Raw genomic sequence first — 26915 nt, forward strand, 5'->3', positions numbered from 1 at the left:
CTTGGGTGTGTGTGGAAGTATTTTATATGAAATCCTATTACAGTATATATGTTCTTTAGAGATGTTTATCGGATAGGGTGTACTATTTTGACAAAATGTTTTCTCCTTGAATGTTTTCTTCCTTGAATATGTACACAAGAGGAAAGAATAGAGAATTAGGAACCAGAGGAAGCAGTAGCTGTAAATTTCTTGATTTTGGGGATTTGATTTAGGGTGTATAGTTCTCAAGGTGTACAAAATAATTGTATATAACCGATAAATACTAATTTTATGAGTCTCTCGAATCAAATGTCCAAAATAACTAGATTAAAATCGTATGTCTATGAATGAAATGAAAAAAAAAAAAGTTATGTAGCTGTCACTGTCAGGTTGTGACGCTATTAAAAACCACTTAAGACGTGCAAGATGTAAATAAATTCTTAGTTATATTATCTGAAAAGGACAGATACTCTTTGCACGTTGGACTATTGAGCTCCGAGTAATAAATTAAAATAAAATTTTCCAGCAAATCTTAGCCTCTTAGGTACAAAAGTCACTGCCACCTTGCAGCAGTTTTGTAGAATTTTAGTAGAGTAATTAATCTGTAAAATATGAATTCTATAACAGTAATGGTGACGCTTTACTACTAAAGTTTATTGAGCAATGATGGTATCATTAGAAAGTTTATAAACTTCTTGTATAACTCATCTTGTTGTATTAGGAAGACTGCCCCACAGCTATAGATAATAATTTGTGAACAACCAAAAGATATCTGTACCTTTTCAGGGGAATTACTGCTACCTTGAAACGATGTCATCAGGATCTGATTAAATGTTTACCTTTTAGGCTGAGCTTCTAGAAAAATGAGATACTAAAGGGTGAGTCCTTTATGTGATAGTATTCTGTAGTGGACTAAACCCTGATCGTCAGGTGAATTCACGAAATGTATAGGTGTGGCCGTAATAAAGCTAGAACTATTCTATTGAGTACTACATAGATGTGAGACAAATTGAAAATTGGCTGAGATTGACTACATAAAGTGGAGCCTGGTGCAGTATGCAATACCTCTGTTGTCTACTTTGGACCCTGATATTAAGAATTACCTTTTAATTTTAGTACGTACCTCATACGCCTCATTGTTTTTTACTCCTCTTTTCAGGAAGATGCTTAAATCTACAGCTAGTAACCATACATGGGACAAGTTTGTTATACAATAATCACGTGTTATTCTGCTATGGAAGAATATGAACTTCAGGAAACGGCTATGTTTTATTTATCAGATTTGTATACTATGCCAGAATAGTGGTTATCGACAAATATTAACTGGTGCCAGTGATAAAGATGAAGAATGTTCACATGAACATATAATGATGAAAATAGCCAGGAAACTACTTTGACTATTAAAAATAAGGTAGACTCAAGTTTTAGGATGGTGCAAGGCAGTCGAATGGAGTTCTGCTTTGCTTATTGTAATTTCTAAGAATGAACTTTAGTAGTCTTCACTATATGTGCATGGTCACTATGGTGCAATATATAATTTTTTATTACTCAAACCTGCCATTTGGTTTAATGCTTCAAGGTCTATGTTTTCAAATCCCTTTACTTTAATTTTAGACATCCAGTAGCTTAATATTATTCAGATTACTTTCCATATTTTTTTTAATATCATCAATTAGGCCTTTACCTGTTATAAGTTTAATCTCGGTATATTACAGTTTTTAAAGCGGAAAATATGTATCCTAAAATATACTGACCCTTATTTTTAGCTATCAGCTTTAAAGCAGCTCAGTGTTTTAGGATATAATATTTGTAGTTTAACAAAAGCTCTGCGATACCTCAGTATATTTTGTGATAGTACAGTAATTTATTTCATGTAAGAAGTACAGCAGTTTATTTCATGTAAGATTCATAAGTTTAATATGCCAAGTGCTTTTGTACTTTTGAATATTTTCAGAACATGGGTTTTTCTTTAAATTTTTCATAGTACAGTGTTAGCTGGCAACTAGTTTAGTATGTATCAGGATAGATTTGCTTTACTTTAATCTAGCCTCATTTTTAATGTCAGTTACCAGTAGCTCAGTTTTTGGACATAAATATTTTAATACTCATCCATTCAGTATTAGCAGTCTAGCATCCCTCAGGATAAACTTTTTAACATAATATTCATAAAACAGTAATATCAGCTTAACTAATATTTAAGTGTATTCCAGGGTAGTACGTACAGTTTTCACTATATTTTCTGAGCAATATTAATATACGTTATCGATAACTCAGTACATTTCAGGATATCCAAGTTTTTACCTATAATCCACATTCATTTATTATCAGATGGTTCAGGCTGTTTAAGTATACATGATATTAACCAGAAGTTTCTTTTCTGCATAATATTGGTTTTTGGTTGTCATGGCTATGCTTTGATTTTTTGTACATTAGGTAGTCTAGCACGTTTCTAGATACTCTAATATCACCTGTCAAGTAATTGACTGTTTTTAGACTGCGTGTTCACCCAGAATTCTTTGTTTTGATTTGTATTATCAAATATTGTTCAAATGAGATTAATAAAAAGGTTATTCATATTCAACAATTTTGTAGAAGTCATGTATGATCAATAGTAAACGTTCAATAATGATTAAAATTAGGTTTTACTGATTTTATGAAATTTTTCAGTTTCAGTATAGCTAAGAATATGTACATATACCTTCAGTGTGTGCTTTTTATGTTTGTATACTGGAAGTGTGTTTGTTTGCAATATTCTAGGTTTAGACTGGAGAGTTCGCTGCTCAGACCGTGCAAGGAAGGAGTGTGCCACAGACCTGAACTTCTGCAACCTCTGGTCCAACGGAAAAATCCTCGACACTGCCGTATCTATAGTCATATACCAGGTAAAGAATCCTCTGGCTGGCAAGCATATTGGACTTCTCCAGGTATATCAAAATGCCTAGGCTCCAAAAAAACAATAGGAAAGGAGTCTCCTGGATGAAGGGTGAACTGGAATCTATTGACAGCATGAAGTCATTCACCATTATGGCTGCCGAACCCGTCCGGGGCATATCCACCCTGAACCTCGTCCTGAGGAAGTGATGCAGCACGGAAAGATCTATCACTGGTATCCAAATGCCTGTAGCCTTTGGAACCCGGAAAATGAAACTGTAAAGCCCCAGAGAAGGATGATGTACTTCCTCCACTGCTCCCTTGTCCAACATCTTCAACACTTCCTCCCAAAGAGCTAAGCACTTCGAAGACCCTTGAGCATAACTTAGGTGGAGGAAGGGTCTGTCTGAGAGAGGGGGAGTCAAGTCGAAAGGCAGCTGATACCCTACCCACTTCTCTGCTCCGTGGTATTGCTATTTGGCCCAATGGTCTACCAGTCATCCCCCCACACATGGCAACAGGCAGGGATTGGCACCCCCTCTATTGGCGATGTGCTCTGCCCTTTCCTCCAGCCCTACCTTCCTAGCTTGTAGTAGCGAGGCTGAAAGAGCACTGCCATTGGTTCAACTTAGATGGAGCAGTAGACTGAGAAGCCCTAAAGCCCCTATTACACGTATCCGGTTTCCTATGGCGCCGTCGGTCACAACACTAGCATATGTTCAAACCGGAGCGTGTGATAGCAAATCGGCCGCATGAACGCTCACCCACGGCCGGCCGGATGAACTTTCGCCAGTACTAAAGTTGGCCGTACGGCCGTCGTACGTCACGACTGAGGACGTAGCGTGTAATTGCTCACTGTATGGTATGACATCAGTGTGAGGCTGCACCTGACAGTGGAAGGTCGCCACCATGGCAAGCTCTTGCGCCAGTGATTTCTTGAGTGACTTCATAGAAATTTATCGAAATGAGCCATGTTTGTGGTTCATTAAATCTAAGGATTATTCAAACAGAGAAGTGAGAAATGCAGCATATGGTAAATTAGTAAATAAACTTCAAGAAATTGATCCTAGTGCTAATAAAGATACTGTTGTTAAGAAAATAAACAACTTGAGGAGCTCATACAATAAAGAACTTAAAAAAGTGCAAGCGTCTAAAAGTTTGGGGAGCGGTTCAGACTCCATTTATACGCCAAAACTCTCATATTTTCATCTGATGCATTTCATCAAAGACCAAAATGTGGAATGTGAACCATCTGTTTCAAACATGAGCCTTAATACACAGGAAATAAATGAAGAGGTATGTATATATAATCATGTCATATTTTATTTACAAACAAAAGAAAGCTTACAAATATTCAGTTGAATAATTCACACTATTTCTTTATTTAAATATTTGGATAACTCATTACCATTCAGTAGAAAAGCAAACTAAGAATATTATACATTGTCCTGCCATGCAACTTTTCCTTCGTTATTAAAGTGATTCATGAATGTATCTCGTACTTTCTTAGCAGCATTGGGGGTATTTCTCATAGTCCCTCTTTGCAAGCCTGCTAGTGATTGTTCGACTTGACTCATATTATCTTCAGCTTGTTCATCAGACTCATCTGGGATAGAATGCCTGATACATTTTGCACGTAAAAAATTATGAAGTGCACAACAAGCCAATACTACATTTTTAGTATTTCTTGGCAATAAATTTATAGCAGTTTGAAAGATACGAAAGCGCGAAACCAAAATTCCAAACACGTTTTCGATAATTCTGCGAGCCCTGCTCAGGCGATAATTAAAGATCCTTCTCTCATATGATAAGTCCTTTTGACTAAAGGGTCTTAAAAAGTCAGTTCTCATAGCAAAAGCTTCATCGCCTATAAAACACATAAGGTAATACTTTTCAGAACCTTCAATTTTATTTTCTTGCGGAAGATTTAAATGTCCTTTGCACAATTTGTCATAAAAAGTGGTCCTGTTTATTACCCCTCCGTCTGAAATTCGTCCATTGATGCCGAAATCACAAAGAATAAATTCATACTTTGCATTGGCAATGCACATTAGTACCATACTATGGAAACCCTTGTAATTGTAGTAGAATGATCCTGATTCTGGAGGTGGCACAATCTTGACATGTTTGCCATCCACAGCTCCGACACAGTGTGGAAAATTCCAGACTCTCTCAAACTCCTTTGGGATTTCTTCCCACTCATGCTGTGTTGATGGAAACTGAAAAAAATAGTAATAGAGAATTATTTAACATATAAGGTTTATAGACTATGCTAGAATGAACTGGAAGTTATTTAAATAAATACTTATTTAACTTATAGAATTTTAGAACTACTATTTCTTTCTTTCAAAACAGAATTTCCATGTTTATGTTACTAATTATTTTGCTTTTTTTCAGCAATCTCAAGAAGACGATCTTACTGAAGAGGGAGAAACCCAACATGAGGATGATTCATCGCTACTGCCTTCACGGCATACTACATCAGTCCTACCGGCACCACCAAAAAGGCGCAGATCGGTACAAGGCAAAGCTGATCACGTTTTGGACCTTGTAGCAAAAAGGATGGAAGCACCTCCAAATTCGGAATATGATGTGTTTGGTATGTATGTGGCTAAAAGGTTACAAAGCTTGCATTTAGCAAACCCGGGGATGTATCCGGTTGTTAAAAAGCTAATAAATGACGCTATCTTCGAGGGTGAAATGGGCACATTGACGCCCTATTCACGAATTGCCCAAAACCAAGCTCCATCTCTATCTAGCACTCCTGCACCTACTCCAAGCCCAAGTCATTACCAAGCTCCATCTCTATCTAGCACTCCTGCACCTACTCCAAGCCCAAGTCATTACCAAGCTCCATCTCTGTCTAGCACTCCTGTACCTACTCTAAGCCCAAGAGCAGATTACAATTATGAGACATATGATATTCTCCAAATGTAATGTAGGTACACATGTACATTTATGAACCTTGAATACTCTGGAATAAAGTTTGAAACTTCTATATTTTTTTTAATTAACCTGGTATGAATGTTTCATACTAAAACGAGAAATTATAGTTATTTGTGCAAAATAAACTTACCTTCAGATATTTTGGGCCTAAACATTTGTAGATTGCTGCACATGTTTCTGGGATTATTGCACTGAGAGAAGGCTGCGATATAATTGTTGTAAACTTTAGATCGCTATATGTTCTTCCTGTAGCAAGAAATCTCAAAGTGGCTGAAAGACGCTCATGTGGACTAATTGCTTCTCTCATGCAAGTGTCCTTTTTTTCTATTAAAGGTGATACCTGACTTAAGAGTTCCAAATATGTGTCATGATCCATTCGCATGTAGTTAAACCAGTCATCTTTTTCTAGTGCTAGTTCCTTCATTAAGTTAACATGAGAGTATTTTTGTCGTTTACGCAGCCAATGTTTGGACCAAATCTTCCTTTTTCTTGTTTTCACCTTCAAACAGCACGCTAGAGCAATAGCAACGAGATTGTCGTCGAGAGAAGACATGTCACTCCTCCACCACAAACAGTACCAAACTCACCCACTTGCCACCGGCCGTTCAAATACGTGTAATAACTCTAGCCGTAGGCCAGAATTTTCCTACGGCGCCGTAGGCCAGGTTGGCCGTAGAAAACCGGATACGTGTAATAGGGGCTTAAGAGATGTTGACCACTTGGCTGACTTCCTTGGAGGAGACTGCCTGCTTAACCTGCCTATCCTTGGTGTTTGCATGCTGCTGGTCTATCACATCTAATTGCATTCTCGGAATGAGAGGCTGAGACTCCATTATGAAGAGATGATAAGGACTCAGAATCCACCAAACCTGCCACCTTCAACAAGGCCACATCCCTCCTAACCAGGAGCAGTTTGGCCCACAAATTAGCACTGAGGTGGCCCAGACTGCAGCAACCTGATAAGGAAGGGCAAGTAAATGGAACCTCCATCAGTGCGACACGACGCTATCCTGGCACTGCAATAGACCACAAGTCCAGCCACGACACAGTCTGGAAGACAGAAGAAGCAGTAGACTCTAGAGTAGAGGCCTTTTGAGAAGTCATCAAAGGGTCAAGCCAGGCTTTAGATGGATCACATAAACAGTTGTGAGATAAAGAATGATGGACAAGACAATATCCTGGAGAAGGAGATTAGCCATGACAAAAACAGTCAAGGTCCCCAACTCTGGGAGGTGAACGACACAAGCGGGAACTCCTTGGGGAACGAGAACCAGAAAGCCTAGGCTTCTTGACACAGGAGAAAGGTTTTTCTTCCCATCACCCAGATGGTAAGAAGCCCTACTAGGCTGAGAAACTTGTCCACAGACCCAAACCGCCTCACATCCACGACCATCAACAGCCTCACGACCCCCACTATGAACACATTTGTTGGGAGGCAGAACTGGAAGGGGAAGCAACAGTCTCTGTGAGAAGAGAACTCCTAGAAGGTGCAGGATTAGTGACCCGATTAAGCACCTTCAACCTCGTAATAAAAGCCTTAGCATCCTTTCAGCAAACTCGAACAGGCTGAAATGAGGAAGAATCAGCTTGAAGACTGAGGAGAGTGAAGGCGATAACGAACTGGAACATGTCCACGTATGTGCAGGAAGAGGCACATGCGTGCTGGGAGGCCTCACTGGCGCTGAGAAAGGAGGCGACCCAGTAGTTGATGGCATCTGGCTGGGGCGGCAGCACAAGAGAGTTAAAGTAGTGGAGGCCCAGAGAAGGGGGGACCAGATGAGGATGGCAAGCAGAAATTAAATGCAACGATAGGCCATCCAAGGAGGGAGAACCCCATAAGCCTAGGGGGGCCACAAAAAGCCACCATCTTGGAGCGATTCCATACCTGAAACAAAAGGAAGATGAAGAAGTTGCCTCCTCCCTCCCGGAAGAGATTACTTCCCGTGAGAGAAGGAGCCACATAATACAAAAATTCATCCTGTGCAACTCCCGATACTTCCAAAGACAAATCAATGAAAGAAAAAGAAGGAGACAGGGCATCAAAAGTAGCAAAACAAAAATTTCTGGAAGAAGGGAATGCCGAATTGTCTACTCAGAGGTGAGATACCTTCCTAAGAAGGACAAGTAGATAACCTACGGTGCTCCCTCTTCTTCTAGAATGGCTTCCACTGCAACACGGGCCAGGAACAACATTCCAGGCATGGTTTAGTGATAGTACAAAAATTGGAATGGCATCTACTGCTAGGGGTATGGGGATCAGCAATGGAAGGCGCCAAAAAACTTGAACATGGAAATCCTAGAACACCCGGGCACATGCGTCAATGGGACCTAGAACTCCTGGTGGAATCCATGATAAAGACAAGCAGACACACTGAAAGCAAAGGACAAAAAAATCATGAGCTAACAAAGAAACCGGCTTGGGAAGGAGAGCTTAAGATCATCCTATTGTTAAGGCCAAAGGTTTGTTCCACGTATTTACAAAATAATTCTGATGTTTAGGCTTGTTCTAGCACGCAGCATGATATTCAACAAAAAATTTCATTTTTAGGCCAGTTTTAGTCTCGTAGCCTTATTCTGATCCTAAGATTTAGGATTTCTTTTTTTGTGACCAGTATTTAACAATTCATAGGGTTGTAGCCCTGTTCTGGTGATCGATACAAAACTGTGGTACTTAGTCTTGTAAAAATTGAATGATGTAAGACATCCAAACATTAGTACCTGAAGAAATGTTAAAATTAGGCACTGATAATTAATTACATTGTAACAAAGACTGGAGAATGACTAAAATGAAGTTCATTGGCGTTTGTTTGGTTTACTTAGGAAATTCCTGTAAAAATACACTTTAAAAATTAAAATATATAAACTGAAAACAGTATCAATTTAATCATAGGACTTTTAAACACATTGAATAACTGAATTTTATTTAAAACTTAAAGCTTGAAAAATTATCAAAATCACTAACTGCAACTAAAGTTTTACTGTACATCAACAAAAATGTCAAGTAAACAAATATAAAGTACATAGAACAGTGTAGCAAAATTGAAAAGAATAAATTCATTAAGTCAATAGTAGTGACTACAGTGCTGAAATGCTACCATGTTGAGTTTCTGTTAACAGAGCTTTCACCACTTTTTCTGGTCAAGAAAGTGTCCCTCCAATCATGGAACTCTGTGTTTGAAAAGTAATGGGTATATGCATTCTTTTATACAGTAAACATAGATGTCAGGCAGTCAAATATTTGTATTTCAAGGGATGAAAGCTAATGATAATAGTATGATTTGTATAAAAACCTATGCTAAGTAGAAATTTTTTGAAAAAATAATAAGAGAATTTGAAGTCGTGCATACAGAACAATTTTACATTGGATGGGATGCCACAACAGCATATTTTCTGTCGACTTCACCATAAAATTTTGCAAGCTGCCAATATTTGTGGTATAATGAAGTCCCATGTTGTTACAATGCTATGAAAACAGCATAGCACCAATTTTGATCCCCTGTATTGACATTTTTATAGCAAACTGGAAAAATGCTGGAAGATTCTAGTGTGAGGCACCAAAAATATACTTTGGAATTGTAGTCAATGCTTTGTTAAAAAGAATGAAGTCAATTATTTTTATGAAGAGCTCTGCAAATATGGGAGAGCATTTTATCAAGCATATTATTATAAATAAATTATTGTTTATGTATATACATAATGCCATGAATTATGTCTGGTACAAAAGTCATGACAAAATCTATTTAAAGTAGTTGGCGTCTTTTGCTTATTGATCCTCGGTTTTCTATGAGGGCTGAATAAAATGGACCCGTTTTCTATAACAAAGTAAGGGGAAACACAAGTAGTTTGAAATGTTAACAAAAATGGAACTCGGGAGGTGGGAATTTGTGTATGCCCATAGATTTACATACTAGATATCCGATTTACACATTAGATATTCTGAATGGAAGCGGACTTGCAACAACATTTTTAAGGTAAAAGTCTAAAGGATTTTATAATGCATTTCATGACAGCACCTATCGGCCAAGCTTTTATGTACAAATCTCGGCCACTATAGTCGATTCATTTAAGGTAGATTCTTGCGCCTACGAGACGTTTGTTTGGCAGCCTCTGATTGGCTGGTACCGGGAGGCAGACTGCTCGCTCAGTGGGTCATATTTTTGTGTGTAGCTTAGAAAACTAGCAATATGTTTACAATTCTTCATTTATCTCACGTTTTACAAAAGATAGGAAAGTTTTGGTCATACCAAAGGATTCAGTATTAAATGTACAATTAATTAATCTTTTCCTGAAATCAATAAGTTAAAATACAAAGGAATTACAACGAGTAGAAGTGAAGGGAAAAATATTTCATTCTTTATACCTGTTTTTATTCATCATCGGATTTTGCATAATTCATGAGATAAAGATAAAATATAATCTTGTGTTTTAAAACAATAAAATCACCCTGAACACGCTGTTGCTTTCAGATTTTAAATGCGTGTAATATGTAAAGAGAAAATGAAGAATATGTCTTATTATGTTGCATCCGTACTTGACTCGGTTTGACAGTAGTGCCGAGACACGCAAGATATCGTGGGGCTAGTCCTCTCAGCTAGAGCCGTTGGCGTGTTGGCAATTGCCAATTGGCGATATGAGAAGTTTGCAGTTTTGAGACTATGTATTTACCGAAATTATTTGTCATTACAATTTTCTATAAATAAATGCATAGAATTCTCATTATGGCTTCCGAACATTTTTACTCAAATATTATATATGTCCGTATTTCTGGACATATCTGATAAAAGAAAAGTAAATAATCAGATGGATGCATCTGGGTGTTGGCTTCAAGTTGGTCTAAGTGAGAATTGTGCATGCTTTATGAGGCTCACTGATAAATAACAGAACTTGTTTCTCTGGCCAATAACATCAAAAGCTTATGGTTTTCATATGTTCACTCAATAAACAAAAGTACAAATGTTTATTTCTTACCATAAAATTTTTTGACGATGTAACGAATATAATATACTGTCTTTTTTAGAATTGCTTGAGTTACTCTTACACCAGAATGTTTATCTCCTTTATATACATGTTACACTTGACAACATGTCCACAACAATGTTTAGGAAAAATTTGCTTAGTTTTCTTCTGAGGTAGTTGATTATTTTTGAATCACTTAATTCATACCCGAGTTAGAATAGCTCCCGTAACCGTTCCCACAGCCCTGCATAATTGTATATATATAGTACATGTAGGATAATAAGAATAATCAGAAAACTGTTATATCTTCATCTTTTTAAACCAAAAGAATGGAAATTCATGCAGATATATTATGTCATAAACACAAAAGAAAGTCATACACAGTAGGCTTACATTGGTATGTCATTAGGCTATCGATGTGAACAAAAAGAAATTAAAATCTTACAAATTTTCTTACGTCATCAAAAATAATGGAAAATCATACATATATACATAGTCATGTCATTACCTGTTGAAACAAAAAGTATGGGAAATTATAGAGATACATTGATATCCCCTTTTCTATTGAAACCAAGTAAAAAGAATTTATAAACAAATATGTACATTGTTATGCCCTTAAATATTAAAAAAAAAAAGGAAACTCATATGGATATACTTTAGTTATGAAATTGCCTATCTAAAAATGGAAAACTATAGAAACACTGTTAGGTCTTCAACTTTTTTAAAAACAAATAATAGAAAATCATTGATATATATCATCACTGTCAGTGTCATCCTCCCTAATATCAATATCATCACTGTCAGTTTCGTCATCTCCAATGTCAATAACAAAACTTACAAACATATACTCTCTAGCAACATCTTTCCTCCTATAATCATCTTCTAATTTCTTAACGTGGTGAAAACATTTCTTCCAGTCTTCTGTTGTAACTTTGTCTATCGCCAGTCTCGTAAGCTGCTCAACAGTTTTCAAAGATTGATTTGCATTAGAGCTATTTTTTTTCTGATATCCCCCTTTATTTGAGCCCATATAAGTTCTATGGGGTTAAACTGACAATAATATGGTGGCAGTCTGAGCACATCATGACCATTTGCACGGGGCTGTCTCATCTATCACATACCTCTGTTTTTCTTTGTGACACTTGGCAATCTGCAGCAATTTTGGCTTTGTTACTGATGGGTCGTGGGTGACGTTATTAGAAGAAAGCCACTCTATGACTTCACTTTTTCTGTTGCTGGTTGTTGGCACTTTATTTTCTATTTTGCTATGGTAGGGAGCATTGTCCATTATGATTAGAGATCTATCTTCTATATTAGGCAATAGTTGTTCCTTAAACCACTTTAAAAACCTTTCATGGTCCATGGAATCATGGTAGTCCCCTTTGGCACCATTTTTTTACCTAAACAACAATAGCGCATCTTTGACAAACCCCTTCTCACTCCCCGCGTGCACCACAATAAATCTTGACCCCTTTCCAGTCTTAAATTTGGGTCCTATTTCGCCTTCACCCGTTGTCCAACACTGACGTACACATTCATTTTGGTTTATCCAAGTTTCATCCAGGAACACTTCAGGTTTACGTTCAGTTGGACTACAATTCCTATTCTTTTCAATTAACCATAGGTATTCAGTTCTCGCTGCCACTATATCATCACGTTCCATTAAAATTGCTCTTCCACTCGTCACTTTTTTGTACCGGAATCCAAGCCCTCTCACAATTTTCCATAACGTTGTTCTTCCACCATTAAACTTTACCGGGTCTTCCTTCACTTTTTCCAGTAGGGCATCTAACGTTGGGAGCTCTCCTCTCTCGTAAAAAGACAAAATCTCCTTCCGAATACACTCATTTTCAAAACTATCCACCTTGTCCTTCACTCGGATCCTCTTCCTGGGATATACAGGTGAAGCGAAGGGGACGTTGCCACACTCAGATGACTGTCGCTTGATTTTTTTCACTGTGTTGGTTGGCACTCCTGTAGCTTTGGCGGTCTTCTCAAATACTTCATTTCTTGAGTCTGCTCCCCAGTGTGAGCTGAAATAACGATGAACAATCATTATAATGTTGCGAGCTTGACTTGCAAATCTGGATACGGTGCAACGAATGGTGCTGTCATCTCGAGACATCTGCTTGAAAAGAAAAAGAAATCTTGGTTAGTTCGTTGCTGTTTATTGCTCCACTGAGATTATTATTTCATATCACTCAATTAAGTCTCTGCTATCTCTTTCGTTTGAAAATATATTCATATAAGAAAATTAGAAACAATATGTTGAAACCAACCTCATTAAAACTAAGGATGAGCTGAAGAGTGCGATGTAGGTCCGTAGATTTCAAATTCTTTCCTGGAATGAATTTCCCGCCCGCGGCCAGCCTACACCTCCAACGATACCAGATGCATCCATCTGATTATTTACTTTTATTATCAGATATGTCCAGAAATACGGACATATATAATATTTGAGTAAAAATGTTCGAAAGTCATAATGGGAATTCTATGCATTTATTTATAGAAAATGTAATGACATAATAATATCGCCAATTGGCAACTGCCAACGCGCCAACGGCTCTAGCTGAGAGGACCAGACCCAACGATGTGTTTCTCGCACTATTGTCAAACCGAGTCAAGCACGAATGAAACATAATAAGACATATTCTTCCTTTTTTCTTTACATATTACACGCATCTAAAATCTGAAAGCACCAGCGTGTTCAGGGTGATTTTATTGTTCAATAACACAAGATTTTATTTTATCTTGATCTCATGAATTATGCAAAATCCGATGATGAATAAAGAATGAAATGTTTCTCCCTTCTCTTCTACTCGTTGTAATTCCTTTGTATTTTAACTTATTGATTTCAGGAAAAGATTATTTAACTGTACATTTAATACCGAATCCTTTGGTATGACCAAAACTTTCCTATCTTTTGTAAAACGTGAGATAAATGAAGAAATGTAAACATATTGCTAGTTTTCTAAGCTACAAACGAAAATATGACCCACTGAGCGAGCAGTCTGCCTCCCGCTACCAGCCAATCAGAGGCCGCCAAACAAACGTCTTGTTAGGCGCAAGAATCTACCTTAGTACATTTAACCTGCACTTTGTCTCAACAGTAACCTTGCCTCACCCCTCTTTGACTTCCAATACATAAAGTTTTCTTCGCAATTTTAGCGTGTCTAACACTCCACCAGTGACAGGAAAAACTGAATTCCTCAGGGTAGGTACAAGGGAGTTTTAAGACTTGGAATAAACATCAGATTAACTCACGAGGAGTAGGCAGGTTCATCAACAACGCGTAAACAATTATATAGGCAATCACATCTCAGGCTGAGGTTTACAAGTACAAAATGTATGACCTTGTTACATACTTGACAACAAGAATACATGGAAGGAAAAACATGACATAATTCGCTGTTGAAAAACAATTTTCAAGAGCAAAAGACATAAATTATGCGATTAAAAAGGGCATCTTACAGTGTAATAGAGTGCCAGGTTCGTGCAACCTTATCAATTAAAACTGTATGCACAAGGCCACCTATGGTTAAAGATATGCATATAGCACTATTACAGACATTAAAGGAGACAATGAGGGTTAAATGTCATGAACTATCAATAACTATTCAATGGTAATCAATTATGCAAACAAAACTGGATAAAATGGGAATAGAGAATAAACATGCCGAACACACAAAAGGGTGTGGTCTTACAGATGAATGAGGACCATGTAGGGGGTAAAGGAACGGGAGTTGAACCTCCTTTGAGGGATTTCTCCATATCCAATTACACTTCAGGCAGTGCCCAAAAATTATTTGTACCATGTTTTAAAAAAATGATAAAAGAAATGAGTGCCAAACCTTGGTCTGTGCTTAATAATGACAAAAAGGGCTTTTCATAAAATTGTAGGTATTGGAGAGCGAGAGAGAGAGCACACATTATTCATTACATATATAAATAACACGACACATTTTAAAAGTATTATGAAATAACATACCGTACCTGCAATCACTAACCCAAAGCAGTTTTCAATCACAAAACCTTAGAAGTTGGAAGTAATATCTTTTACCACATTTTCTTAGTACTCCTTAATATTATAGTACATTACGCAAAATCCGTATATCATCCCTAACGAACATCCAGTGTCTTTTTACTGTATCCTTTATGATAAGAGGATCAATACAGAATGCAACATCAGAAAAGGTCAGGAGAATACTTCACATACATATAAAGCTGCAGTTGTATTGAACTAACAAAAATTTACATAAATCTTCATAAAATAATTTATTTCAGTACTTAGTATAAAGAAATTAAAACTAATGCCAATGCGTGTTCAGAAAACGTGAAAAATAATGGGATGAGATCCCATACAACTGTTGCTGGTTCACCTACCCCCTGCCCCCACCAGGTGACACCAGAATGTTAACCACTTCAGAAAGAAAAAACTAAAATAAAAGATAAGTAAGGAGACTGGGAGGGATAGTACTTAGGTAATAGTTGGTAAATATTGAAATACATAATAAAATTTTAAGAATTTATATTACATTGCAATAAATTTAACCAACCGTCAAGATAGCTGAACACCACACTGTAAAAGAGGTGGGTTAATGCATCTTTCTATAAAATCCCCAAGCCAAGTACACTATCATTTTCCAACAATAAGCTTAAAATCCTCCTTACCTTCTGTGGATTCCATCTTGGAGAGTACTACCACTAGGATACACGTAAGGTTGTAGGGCCCCTGGGAACAATTGCAGGAGGGACCGTTAAAGGGGTTAGCTAACTGGAGAGAAGTTGAAGTAGTAAGGACCTTGTGCCTTGGTCCAAGCCCAAAAGGCAACAAACTAAAGCCACCATCTATAGATATATAGGTACACTCCTATACAAAACAGTGTATCTTCATGCTCCCACAACAAAACCTAATCAAGAAATAGTTACTCTCTTTGTTCCCTCAGGAAACCACTGCCCCACTACAACTAGAGTAGTACTAAGGGCTTCACAATTCTCTAAAATGATCTCTATATCCTTAAGTTATTGTAACACAAAAAAGGAATTACACCTCCACTGTACATCACTGACTACTAATTAATGTACTACTAAATGCATGTTCATCATCGAGCTGGATCAATGTGTTCACGCTTGGTCATAACCAAGCATTTCGCAAACAAAAACAAAAAATTACAGCATTCTGGACATAGGAAGACTTGGCTTCTTAACACCACACAACAAACTAGTAATATTATTACAAAAAGTTTTAAGACTGTCCACATATAAACGCAATGCTCTGGCTGGTCAAAGAAGTGTATCTACTTCCTTACGTAACAAAGACAATAAATCCGGAATGCAGACGTCTAGGTAATGTCTTTGCCTTAAAATCATTCTTTGCTCTAGAATGAGGTAGAAACAATAAAATGGATCACTGCTCACAAACTGTCACTAAGCCAACTAGAAAGAGTGCCTTCATAATTAAAAATCCAAGAGGAACTGACTGCAGAGGTTCAAAAGGTTCCTTCATAAGATACTACTTAAGATCTACATCTTCACAAGATACTTTAGAACTAGTTCATAAGAGATGATTGACAGTCTCCAGGTAGTTTGCTGAATCAGGTGGAAGTTTTGGCAGAACATTAGAGACAGAGGCTGCTTGAGCAGGCCTCTCTCAATAGCAGCATTCTGAGAATGCTGATGACCAAGGGAAGGAGGTCAGGAAAACAATCCTCCTGAGGCCATCACAGAGCTAGATGAGTCATTCTGGTGTTGTAACACATTGTCAACTTGTTCAAAACTTTCCTGAGATTTGCAAAAGGAGTAAAAGCGTAAACATCCAGACTGGACCAATCTTGGAGCATTGTGTTGACTGCCAAAGTCTAAGGTTCCTGGAATTGGGCATAATAGTTTGGAAGCTCTAGACTGAGGGTCATTACATACCACGGAGTTGGTAAAATTTGATCTTTCCTGCTTAACTGACCTACCTAGACAGTGACCTTACCAAGAACAAACAGGGGAACTAAATGTTCCTGACTTCTCTCCACAAGAAATTCTTCAGATAACTGGAGCATGGAGCTCGACTTCTGTCACTTACCAGAGGTTCCCAGAACTTAAGGCTTTTTTTATCCCTAGTAGGTCCAGGTTGTTGATGTGACGCTGTTTCTAGTCTTCTGACTAAAGACTAAAAACTTCACAGTTGATGACTCCCCAGAATGTTACTCCTACCTTTTATGGACTTATCCCTGACAGAAGCCTTGAGCCCTCATTCCATCACTTTAGGTTTCCTGAAGGAACATTGAAACATTGATAAGAAGGTAGTGTGGTTGAGAAGACCTGTCCCAATTCTGCCCTAGACACAACTGCATTGGTCTCATCCTCAAGCAGGCCAGAACCACAAATTTCACGAGAGAAGGCGTGGGACCCAAAACAGTGCCACTACTTGCCTGCTAAAGGCATTCAGGATCAAAATCTCAAATCTGTTTTTCAGTCGGAAAAGCCTGAAAAATCTGAGTGTCTTTCCTCATCCCAAGGTACTATGATTTACTAACTTTGAGAAACCAGAACAGTTCTCAGTTTTACACTTAGCTGGAGGGGCAGAGACAGGAGTGGGAACCAGATGTTTCTGAGCAGTTAATTAAAGCTTGAGCTAAGTAGTCCATATTCTCTGTCATTGTCATATCCTCCAGAATGGCTTGCACCTCCTCAGGGGACCTTCAAAATCAGCAGCTGGCTTTCTGATATGAAATGTAACATGTCAAGAAAGAGTAAAGTTGCACACAATGCTTAAAATCTGCAATAGTAAATGCATGAGCCGTTTCACCTGAAGCATCAGAAAATTTATCAAAGCAGCCAAGGAAATTCCTTCAAGGAAAGGAATTCTTTCAATTCATTTAAGGATCTCACTGCAGCGGTCGGAAAGATCAAACAACCAAACCTCTGTTTCATAGGGTCTAGATAAGGATCTGTGGGAGGCATAGACCCTGTACCACAGAGACCCTAAGAGATTTCATAAAAAGAGGGGATTGCAAAGAAGCATTTCTAAAACACTTTGTGTGCGCTAGAGAATGAGCATTACATTAAAACTAGCCTGACTGAATCTGCCAGGGATAATTTCATACCTACATCTGCACCAGCAGCACCTGTGGTTATAAAGAAAGATAATCGTTCAACAAGAGTGAATTCGGTAAAAAAAAGTTGAGGAAAAAAGGAGGCTCCTTTGGTTAAACGCTTATAAAAGCTGAAGAAGTCTCAGAATCAGTATTGTCATCATCAAGACTGCTAGGTACATCTGTGGCAGCAGAAAACAGCAGATCTGGAAGTAAAACTGGTAGTAAATGAGCTGCTAATGTGTCTGAACTGGAAGAGACAGGCGGTGAGATACAAGTGTGATGAGGCATGGGAGACACCCCAGGCAGGGATATACAAGATGACTGCATCACAGGAGAAACTTGAAAAGCTAACCCAGAAGTGAGTGGGGTTGGCAAGTCAGCAGCAGACGTCTGCAACTTTGCAGACAAGAGGAGGCACAATGATGGACAAATGACTTGGCTCTTGACAGGTCACGCACTTCTCTTCAAACCAGTAAAGTGACTACCAAGATTACCAGCAATACTATCCTGTCTAAACAGAGACAGAAGGACAGGAAATGTTCAAGAAGAGCTGCTGATAGACACAGATCAAGAAACAGACAGGATTGAAGTACAGGCTGATACAACAGAAGCTTAAGGATAAAAACAAATGCTAGGAGTAGATAAAGAATTTTTGGAGGAGACAGAGGAAACTCAATCAATTCCAGAGAGAAATCAAAAGAGGTTTAGTCCTAAAGTTAAGTTTTGCACATACAGTTTGGTGCCGAATTATGCATGTTCGAATTGTGCGATTCCCCTTTTGTGCAGTCGCTAGTTCTCAAAAATAGATTTTCTGTATCTGCCAAGCCATTCCAAGTCTGCAAGTCATGCGCCGCAAAACGTATAAAATCTATTGTCTTTTCAAGTATTTTAGGTGTGGAGTTCGCTGGTATACAACTATAAGCTCAGATTTATCTTGATACCCAACATTTACTCTCGCACAAGACAGCATCAGCGAAGGTGTCATAAGAGGGAAACCTGTGTCTTTCTACCTACCAAAGAGATCTTTAGGTGAACATTTTAAACAAACGATCTACAGGCCATAATAGGCAGGAGTCAGAGAGCACAGAGCCTCTTCCTAAGACATCTCATGGTTCCCCGGTAATAATGAACTTCCAATATTACAGGGCAGTCCAAAGGAGGGGCTACAGACAGAAGCAACAGATGCCTTACTGCTCGAAGGGAAGCACAAAACATTTGAACCATTATGAGGGGGGGGGATATTTGGCCTAGCTCACCTTTGATAAATGCGGAAATTTGTGCAGTAAACCATCTATTTACAGATCCTGAGCCAACTGGTGGAGCAAAAGAATACGGAGCAGTGGAAGTGACAGATGCCAAAGGAGGAGGTGGGGGGAAATAATTTGGAGGAGGGGAATGGCATCAAAGAAGGAATCTGAATATCGGTAATTTAAAAACCTGATCTAACAAGTTGATTAAGAAAAGTATTGGAATCCCTACTTCTGTGATACTTAAGCACATTTTCTCTTTTGTCATCTACATTGCAAGTCATTCCCTGCCATTCCAGACAAAATATGTCTCATGACTCAAGGAATAAATCCTATTAAGACAATTTTCTGTTAAGTATAACCTTACTGACTTACCTCTGATACTGCTGGTGGCTGACATTGGTTATAAGATGGAAAATGAAAGAAATGCAACCATTTTACCATAAATAGTAAGAAAAAAATCTGGAAAAACCATACTTGCCTTCACAAGGAAACAAGTTTTTCTGATGAAAAGTAACCATTCCATTTTCACCTGGTGGGGGTTAAGTGAACTAGACAGAAACCATCATAAGGAATCTCAGCCAATTACCTTCTTTATTTTTCATGTTTGCCGAACACACGCCGGTGCAAGTTTTAGCAGCCATCTTCAAAAGTTGGCAAGATTCATTGCAAACAAATAATAACCAATATATGTACATTCACATGCACACAAAGTATAAAAATGTAAGCAAGTAATATGAGATGTAACAAGATGGGACAAGGAGAAAAAGAGAAAGTATCGCACAAAGTATAGGTAAAGATTAAGGCAACTCATTACAATGACCAAATTCAGAGGAGAAGAAGATTGTTGCAACACTGTGCATTTAAGTATGGTGGTGGTCTTGGAGGTGGGAGAAGGTTCAAAAAATAATTTTAACAACTACATAAGAGAAATCATGCAAGAAAAGGAAGTGTTTGCATATCTTGACAAAGCACTGGAGTACCCAGACAAACAGTCTGATGGGGCATTACAAAGGCAAAAGGCATAAGAAGTACTTATTGTTTGTACTTTATCATATGAGAACCAGAGTGAATATTGTGGCAGAGTCATACCGAGAATCTGAGCTTTTGCATGCAAATGACTTTGTTAATGGCCAAATCAGAAAAAGAGGTACATGTTACAGTACTGTTTCACAGATGAAAGATTGGCATGGCAAGCGGAGGGTTGAGAACCAAATCAAACAAAAATGTAATTTTCATAATAAATACTTACCAAGTATTTACTTAGCTATAAGTTCCACTTGTTCCGTAGCTTGGATTTTAAATTCATGTGTAACACTTCAAATGTCTGTACACGTGACTAGTTCTGCCCACAATCAGGAATATCAGGAATGACTAGCAAATCACCTCATTCTGTTCATGCTTATGTCCATCACCAGGAAGGAGGGTGGGCTCCAATTCAGTAATTATAGTAAGTGTATATAAAACTTTATTAACAAAAATGTAATTTTTATATATAAGTAACTTATCAAGTATGTAATTACTTAGCAGATTCCAACATTGATAGGTGGGATACATGGACATACTGTACTCCAAAACATTAAAATAGGTAGTGGATTTGAAGCAGAAAAACTGTTAGCATTGAAAACATTATCTATCAGTTAAGAGAGCTACTGCAGGTGGATACTGCCTTTGGTTGGTGCTCATATCGACTCATAGTGACGTGGTGGTATAGCCAAGGGTCACCTCCTACTTAGTGGGAACTTTGCAGCAAAGGAGATACTCCGAGGCCTAGCAAAGCATGATAGGTGCTCGCCCTTGCCCTGGCCACAGGACCAAAATAAAAACAACCAGACAACATTGTTACCTGCACAGAAATAAAAAAACAACCCATCCACTCAGAGTGGTTGGTGCTTCAGGTACATTGTAACCCCCGGGGGCTCCTCAAAAACTTTCTTTGTTACAAGGTGAAGAGACAGTAGGAAAAAATCCTGTTTCCTTCTGTGACACCATGCCAGTTACTAGAAAAGGTCTCAAGGCACTGGAAGCCTTCAACACAGCTTTAAGTTACATTAAAATTGAAATGAAGATCAATTACATTCCCAATAGATCGAAGGCAGAATGGATTGAAGAGGCATAAAATGTATGCTTAGCTTCACTTTTAAGTTAGCAAACTGCTCTCCTAATTCTGAGTGTGTCTCAAGTTTTAAGTCCATGAGGGCCATACGTTCTAGTCAGTGGATGAAACGGATCTTGCCATATCACCATAAGTACAGGATGGTCCTCTGGAAAACTTCAAATGGACACTATTCTCCCACAGAGTTGAAGAGCACATTGGACACTCGGAGAAAGATCTGGTGTCACGCTGTAGTTGGCGCCAGAAGTGCTGGGCACCAGTCAAGCTAGGAGCTCAGGCTGGTGGGCACTCGGAGCAAGAGCTGCACCAGGCTGTAACTGCCGCCAAAAAAGCAGGGCACCAGGCAAGCTGGAAGCTTGTGGCTCTGAAAGCTCTATAGTTGGCATTACACAGTAGTTGTAACCACCACCAAACAAGCGCAAAGCAAGCTGAACGCCAGACAGTAGCTGTCCCCCCGTGAGGTGGGCATCAAGCGAGCTAGAAGATCGGGATCACGTGATAAGAAAACGAGACATGGAGGGCAATTACACTTCTGGGACTAAAAGAAATGAAAGTGAAGGACAAATGAGCTTGAAATTTAAGAAGAATGAGGCTGCTCTTATGTCCTTCACTTCACTTAAAAAGGCAAAATGTTGCCTTTGTACATTCAGAAAGCCCTTTCAGGATGTGATCTTAGTCCAATCCTATTCAGGTAAAACCTGAAAGTTGTAGATGGTCAGAGGGTTCGCTCTTCTTCAGAGCCAATGATGTCCGTTCATTTCCTAAGGGAGAAAAAGCTGATACAGAGCTTGAATGGGTCCTCATTATTGGCTCAAAATGAAGAAAAATGCATCTTTGAAAAGACCTTATATCAATGGCTTGGACCTCACTAGTGTGTCCTAGTCGAAGCCAGAGACCATTCAGAAGTGTCTTCCATGTAAGGTTGTAGAGAAGAGGAACGCATGGGATCAAACAAGGGACTTGTTGGTCATTCAGAATAGTACATACAAGTTACAGAAGACCAGATTCCTTCCTTATTTGGATGCATCAGAGACAAGATAAGGTCGTAAAAAGCTAGGCTCCTGAGCTTAAACCCTTAGTGAAGCATGGTTCGATAACCATAACTGATGGAGTACAAATGATTGTAGATCTTCTCAGGTACAGAAGGGGTGTACCAAAAAAGGGGATATAGAAGTCTCGCAAGAAGTGGGGTAGAGACTGCAACCCCAACTTCAAAAATGGCTCAAAAGTCTGGTAGACAGTGCTAGAAGAAAAACGTCTGCAGCCACAATAGTTTATGCAATATGTACAGGCAGTCCCCGGTTATCGGCGAGGTTCCATTCTCAGCGGGGTGCTGACAAGTGAAAACTACCATTAACCGAAACATGAAGTTTGCATAATAAAACTAATATTGTAATACTTAACTGAACACCTGAATTAGCCATGGTCGCTGACCAGCCCAAACTATATCCCACAGATTTAGCCACTAAGTAGGTAATTTTAATTGTCAGTGTTACAAACACTGCAGGTAAAATCTAGTCAAATGAGTTACCTGTGTTACCGTTGGCAATGCTGGTGCAAATACCGGCCACTAGAGGCCTGTCTCCTCAATTGAATCATTCACTATCAAATTGAAGTGGGGAGGAAGGTGGGAATCATTCAGGTGTTCAAGTAAGTATTGCAACATTACAGTGGTACCTCGAGATACGAAAGGCTCAACTTACGAAAAACTCGAGATACGAAAGCTAACACGAAAAATTTAACGGCTTTATATACGAAAATTGCTCAAGATACGAAAGGTTGTTGCCCGGACTAACGATAACAATTTTGAAACTCGCGCGCTGCCAACTGAGTAGACTCGCCACCATCCTCCCGCTCTCCCATTGGTTCCTGATGCTAGTCACCGCCATGAGATCTTTCTCTCCTATTGGTCAACATCCCTCCCATCATGCATCTACGTACTAGTACGTAGCAGCATTCTTCTTCAGCCATCGCTTCTTACCAGTGTTATTGTTATCGTACGTACGTGGAATTCATTCGTTCACATATACGATTTCGTTTGTTAACGTAAATTCGTGTTAGTGATTTCGTTGTGCTACTTTATCGTGTTGTGTGAGAACCTTATTAGTATACGTACTACATTACTTAATTACGTACAGTATAGTCATGGGTCCCAAGAAAGTTGCTGAAGTTCACAGAAAAAAGAGAATGCTTTCTATGCAGACAAAAATGGAGATAATAAAAAAGTATGAAGCTGGCTTGCGGTTAAGTGTGATCGCTAAGGAATACGGCCGAAATCCGTCGACGATAGGCACCATCCTTAAGCAGAAGGAAGCCATCAAAGCAGCTACACCTTCCAAGGGCGTGACTATTTTGTCCAACAAGAGGAGCCATGTGCATGATGAAATGGAAAGGCTGCTGCTTCTACGGATTGAGGACAAAGAAACTGATGGTGATACGATAACCGAGACGGCAATCTGCCAGAAGGCCAGTGCTATTTTTGGCGATTTGATTGCCCAAGCCGAAGACGACGGAGGAGAGGGGACATCGACGGCAACCCCAGAGTTCAAGGCTTCTCATGGGTGGTTCAAAAAATTCTGTAAACGGACTGGCATCCATTCGGTGGTGAAGAAATTGAAACTTTGTAAAATACGTAAAGTATAAAAAAGTAAAAAAAATTTAAAAATAAAAAAAAGAAAAAGAAAAGAAAATTTTACGTTTTAAGTTTTTTGTAAGTAAGTGTTACAGTTTTGTTAATGTGTTTTGTAAAGTTTAGTTTGTTTTTCTGACATTTTTTTATGTTTCGTAAAGTTAAGTGTACGTATCTGCCGTTTGTCCTCCTCCTCTGTCGCCACTTTCGGAGATAGCCTCACTCGAAAGGTAAGCTTCCACATTTTACGTACAGTATTTCTTGTATACCATGTACACTAATACACTTTATTTACAGGTTAATTTGCATTTCGTTATTAAATTAGGTATTGAATGGTCCAAATTGTTGTAGTATTTCATTGTTTATAGGTCAATTTAGCTTTATTATGAAATTTACTGGGGTGTTTTTGGAGGGCTTGGAACGGATTAGCCATTTTACATGTAAAATGTGGTCCAAGATACGAAAACCTCATGATACGAAGGGCGCCTCGGAATGGATTAATTTTGTGTCTCGAGGTACTACTGTAGTTTTATTATGAAAATTTCATTTTGCAATACAAGCCCTGAATACCTGAATTAGTCCGATTAACAAAATTTTAATGGAGGTGGGATCAATGTAATTCAGCCCGACCTGTCCACAGAACATACGCAGGTAACTCATTATCAACCTACCATGTATAAATGTATGTATCCTCACCTAGTTATCTAACTCGGTGGGTGAGGATGTTTGCAAAGAAAGTACCTCAACATCAGCGTTGAATCTAAAGTACCGTCTGAGTCAGAAGTACCTCCCATGTTGTAATCTATACTTCATATTCATGGAAGTAAAAGCAAATCTCCTCACCTAGTTGTCCAACTCAGTAGGTGAGGATGCTTGCAGAGGAAGCACCTTACCGTCCGTGTTGAGTCCAAGGTACCGCCAGAGTCTGAAGAACCTTTCGTGTGGTATTCTATACCTCTCATGTATGGAGGGGTAACAGTGAACCTCCCATGTGGCTATTCAGCGTCTCATGTATGGAGAAGTTGAGTGTGCAGGACCTTCAAGTTCTCTACTGCTCACTGACGCAGATGACTGTGCTGAAGAAGTAGAAGTTATTCCAACATGACCATCAGGATCTGCCTAACCTCAAGGACCTAAAGGAACAATACACTCAGTCTAAGCTTGGCCAACAAAACCTCTCAAGTTCATTTAGACTACCACTGACTGCCTAAACTTCTAACATCCTAACGATACCAAGCTAATTATAAAATAGAGTTGACCGCAACAACAGGACCCAGCGAGTAACCTTTCTCTGCAAAAACTGAAAATCCCTAAGGTAGACCATTGTGAAAACCTACACTGACTCAAATAACCACCTCCAAGATTGGCAAACCCAAAAAAATTCCTCCAGAAAGCCAAAGGGGTAGCCATCCACGATACTTTCCGCCCTTGAACACAAAGCACAACTCAAAGGCTCCGAAAGCGATGAAGAACCAACCAATGCTTGACTAATAACCGTTCGCAAGAAGAAACTAATTGCACTTTGGAAATGAAACGAGATGGACACCTATGGGAAACCAAATAAGATTCTCGGACGAGGTAAAAGTTCCTCAGTACGTGACAAATAAACCAAAGATGATGACATAACCTTGAGCCAGTCTCACTAGACTGCGAAACTCCGCACCAGCCAATGTCTATGACATAACACCTGGCTGACTACAAATGGACAAGCAACACCCCCTAAGAGCAGAGGCCGCAAAATGCTGGTTATACTAATACTAAACCAGGACAGGACTCCGGAGCTGAAGCTACATTGATCAAGTAAGGGAAGGAAGTACTCCCGGAAACCCCAGAACCAAGGCTGAACTCACATTGAACCCCTTGAAGGAGGAACAGAAATAGCCACAGGAAAAGGTTGAGAAAAAAAGCAGGAGAGAAAAAGGAAGAAGCCACATTCGGAGTAATCACTGGAGCACCTAACACCGACATTGCAAAGGTGGAGAAAACCAACTTGTATAGCACATAAAAGTGCCTCTAATGACAGGCTACGAACTGCAGAACCAATGGGATCCGAAGGAAATTACCAGCTACCCTAACAAAAGGAGGCCAACAGCACAAACGGTTCTAACAATGGTGCAGATGAGCTGCCAACAGCCGTAGCTCCCCGCAATAACCATGGTAGGCAAGTTACGTCTGAAACCCCTAAAGCATAAAAATGGGAACCGAAGAAGGAAGATTACCAGCTACCCTATTGAAAGGAGGAGCTGAGGACACATCCGGTACTGATACAGTCAACGATGGCGGAGACGAATCGCCAACTACCGTAGCCCCAGCAAGAACCATGGAGGACACATTACATCTCACACCCAGTAAAGGATGAATATACGGAGTTGCGGAAGACTCTGCAACCACCTGTGAAGCATCCACACCACTAGCCTGAGAAATACAGGAACCGTGGAAGGTGCTAAGAAGACAGCCTTGCCAAATTACTTCCCTCATACCAGAAGAGAGAGAGGGAGCTACCAAAACCCCCAAATTTCAAGATTGAAATGAAGAAAATTCTTTGCTGTGTTAATGGCAAAGATACAAGATAAGCGAGAGAAGGCTCCAAAGCGACCTCAGAAGAATGACCCGATAAAGAAGATTGTGTAAAGACATCAGAAGAGGTTTTAGAAAAAAATGGGAGAGAAAGAAACTAGACTGATTCTGTTCCCCATGATAATCTTGACAAACATCATTAGCAAACTTTGCAAAATTCTTCAAGACATGATCGTGAATACAGTCATTCTTCAAGCTACTGTAATTAGTCTTGCGATAATTCGATTTTACGATGGGGTTAGCAATTAATATCGGTTTGACTTTTTGAAAATAAGTCTTTTCTATATCTTGTGTGCAGCTGGCGCAGGCAGCAGCGTGCAATCAGGCAGCAAGAGAGTTGAGCTGAATATGGAATTTAGGCCAAAGGCCAGGCACTGGGACCTATAAGGTCATTCAGCGCTGAAAAGGAAATTGACAGTAAAGGTTTGAAAGGTATAACAGTGGGAAAAACCTGACAGGAGAGAGCCGATACCGTCCTCCGACGCGTCCCAGTCCTTCGTTCGGAG

At 39.1% G+C, this 26915-nt stretch overlaps 2 protein-coding genes across 4 annotated transcripts in view; one reads left to right on the forward strand and one right to left on the reverse strand.

The window, feature by feature from the left end:
• Positions 1 to 2692: 2692 nt before the first annotated feature.
• LOC135212166 (uncharacterized) lies at positions 2693 to 5910 on the forward strand. Its single transcript, XM_064245593.1, has 2 exons — positions 2693 to 4146; positions 5248 to 5910. Exons 1-2 carry the CDS (start codon positions 3760 to 3762, stop codon positions 5785 to 5787), a joined length of 927 nt encoding a protein of 308 aa, XP_064101663.1. The 5' UTR covers positions 2693 to 3759; the 3' UTR covers positions 5788 to 5910.
• The window catches only part of LOC135212165 (putative nuclease HARBI1), a 65493-nt gene continuing 42733 nt past the window's right edge, over positions 4156 to 26915 (reverse strand). Inside the window, exons 1-2 of one of the 3 annotated variants that reach the window (XM_064245592.1) lie at positions 5927 to 6471; positions 4156 to 5054 (exon numbers count right to left, since the gene is read on the reverse strand). In XM_064245592.1, coding sequence (XP_064101662.1) covers positions 4287 to 5054; positions 5927 to 6349 — 1191 coding nt within the window. In that variant the 5' untranslated portion in view covers positions 6350 to 6471 and the 3' untranslated portion in view covers positions 4156 to 4286. Of the gene's footprint in view, positions 5070 to 5926; positions 6472 to 26915 lie in introns of those variants that run through there. The other 2 variants (XM_064245590.1, XR_010313828.1) reach the window with 2 other exon arrangements.

This window comes from Macrobrachium nipponense, chromosome 40, assembly GCF_015104395.2.
Source record: "Macrobrachium nipponense isolate FS-2020 chromosome 40, ASM1510439v2, whole genome shotgun sequence".
NCBI classification, from domain to species: domain Eukaryota; kingdom Metazoa; phylum Arthropoda; class Malacostraca; order Decapoda; family Palaemonidae; genus Macrobrachium; species Macrobrachium nipponense.

What these genes read in the sequence shown, in the direction of transcription:
- LOC135212166 (XM_064245593.1), top strand. Translation starts at nt 3,760, where the DNA reads ATGGCAAGCTCTTGCGCCAGTGATTTCTTGAGTGACTTCATAGAAATT. An exon ending in CACAGGAAATAAATGAAGAG is followed by an intron (nt 4,147 to 5,247) that starts GTATGTATATAT and finishes GCTTTTTTTCAG; the next exon opens with CAATCTCAAGAAGACGATCT.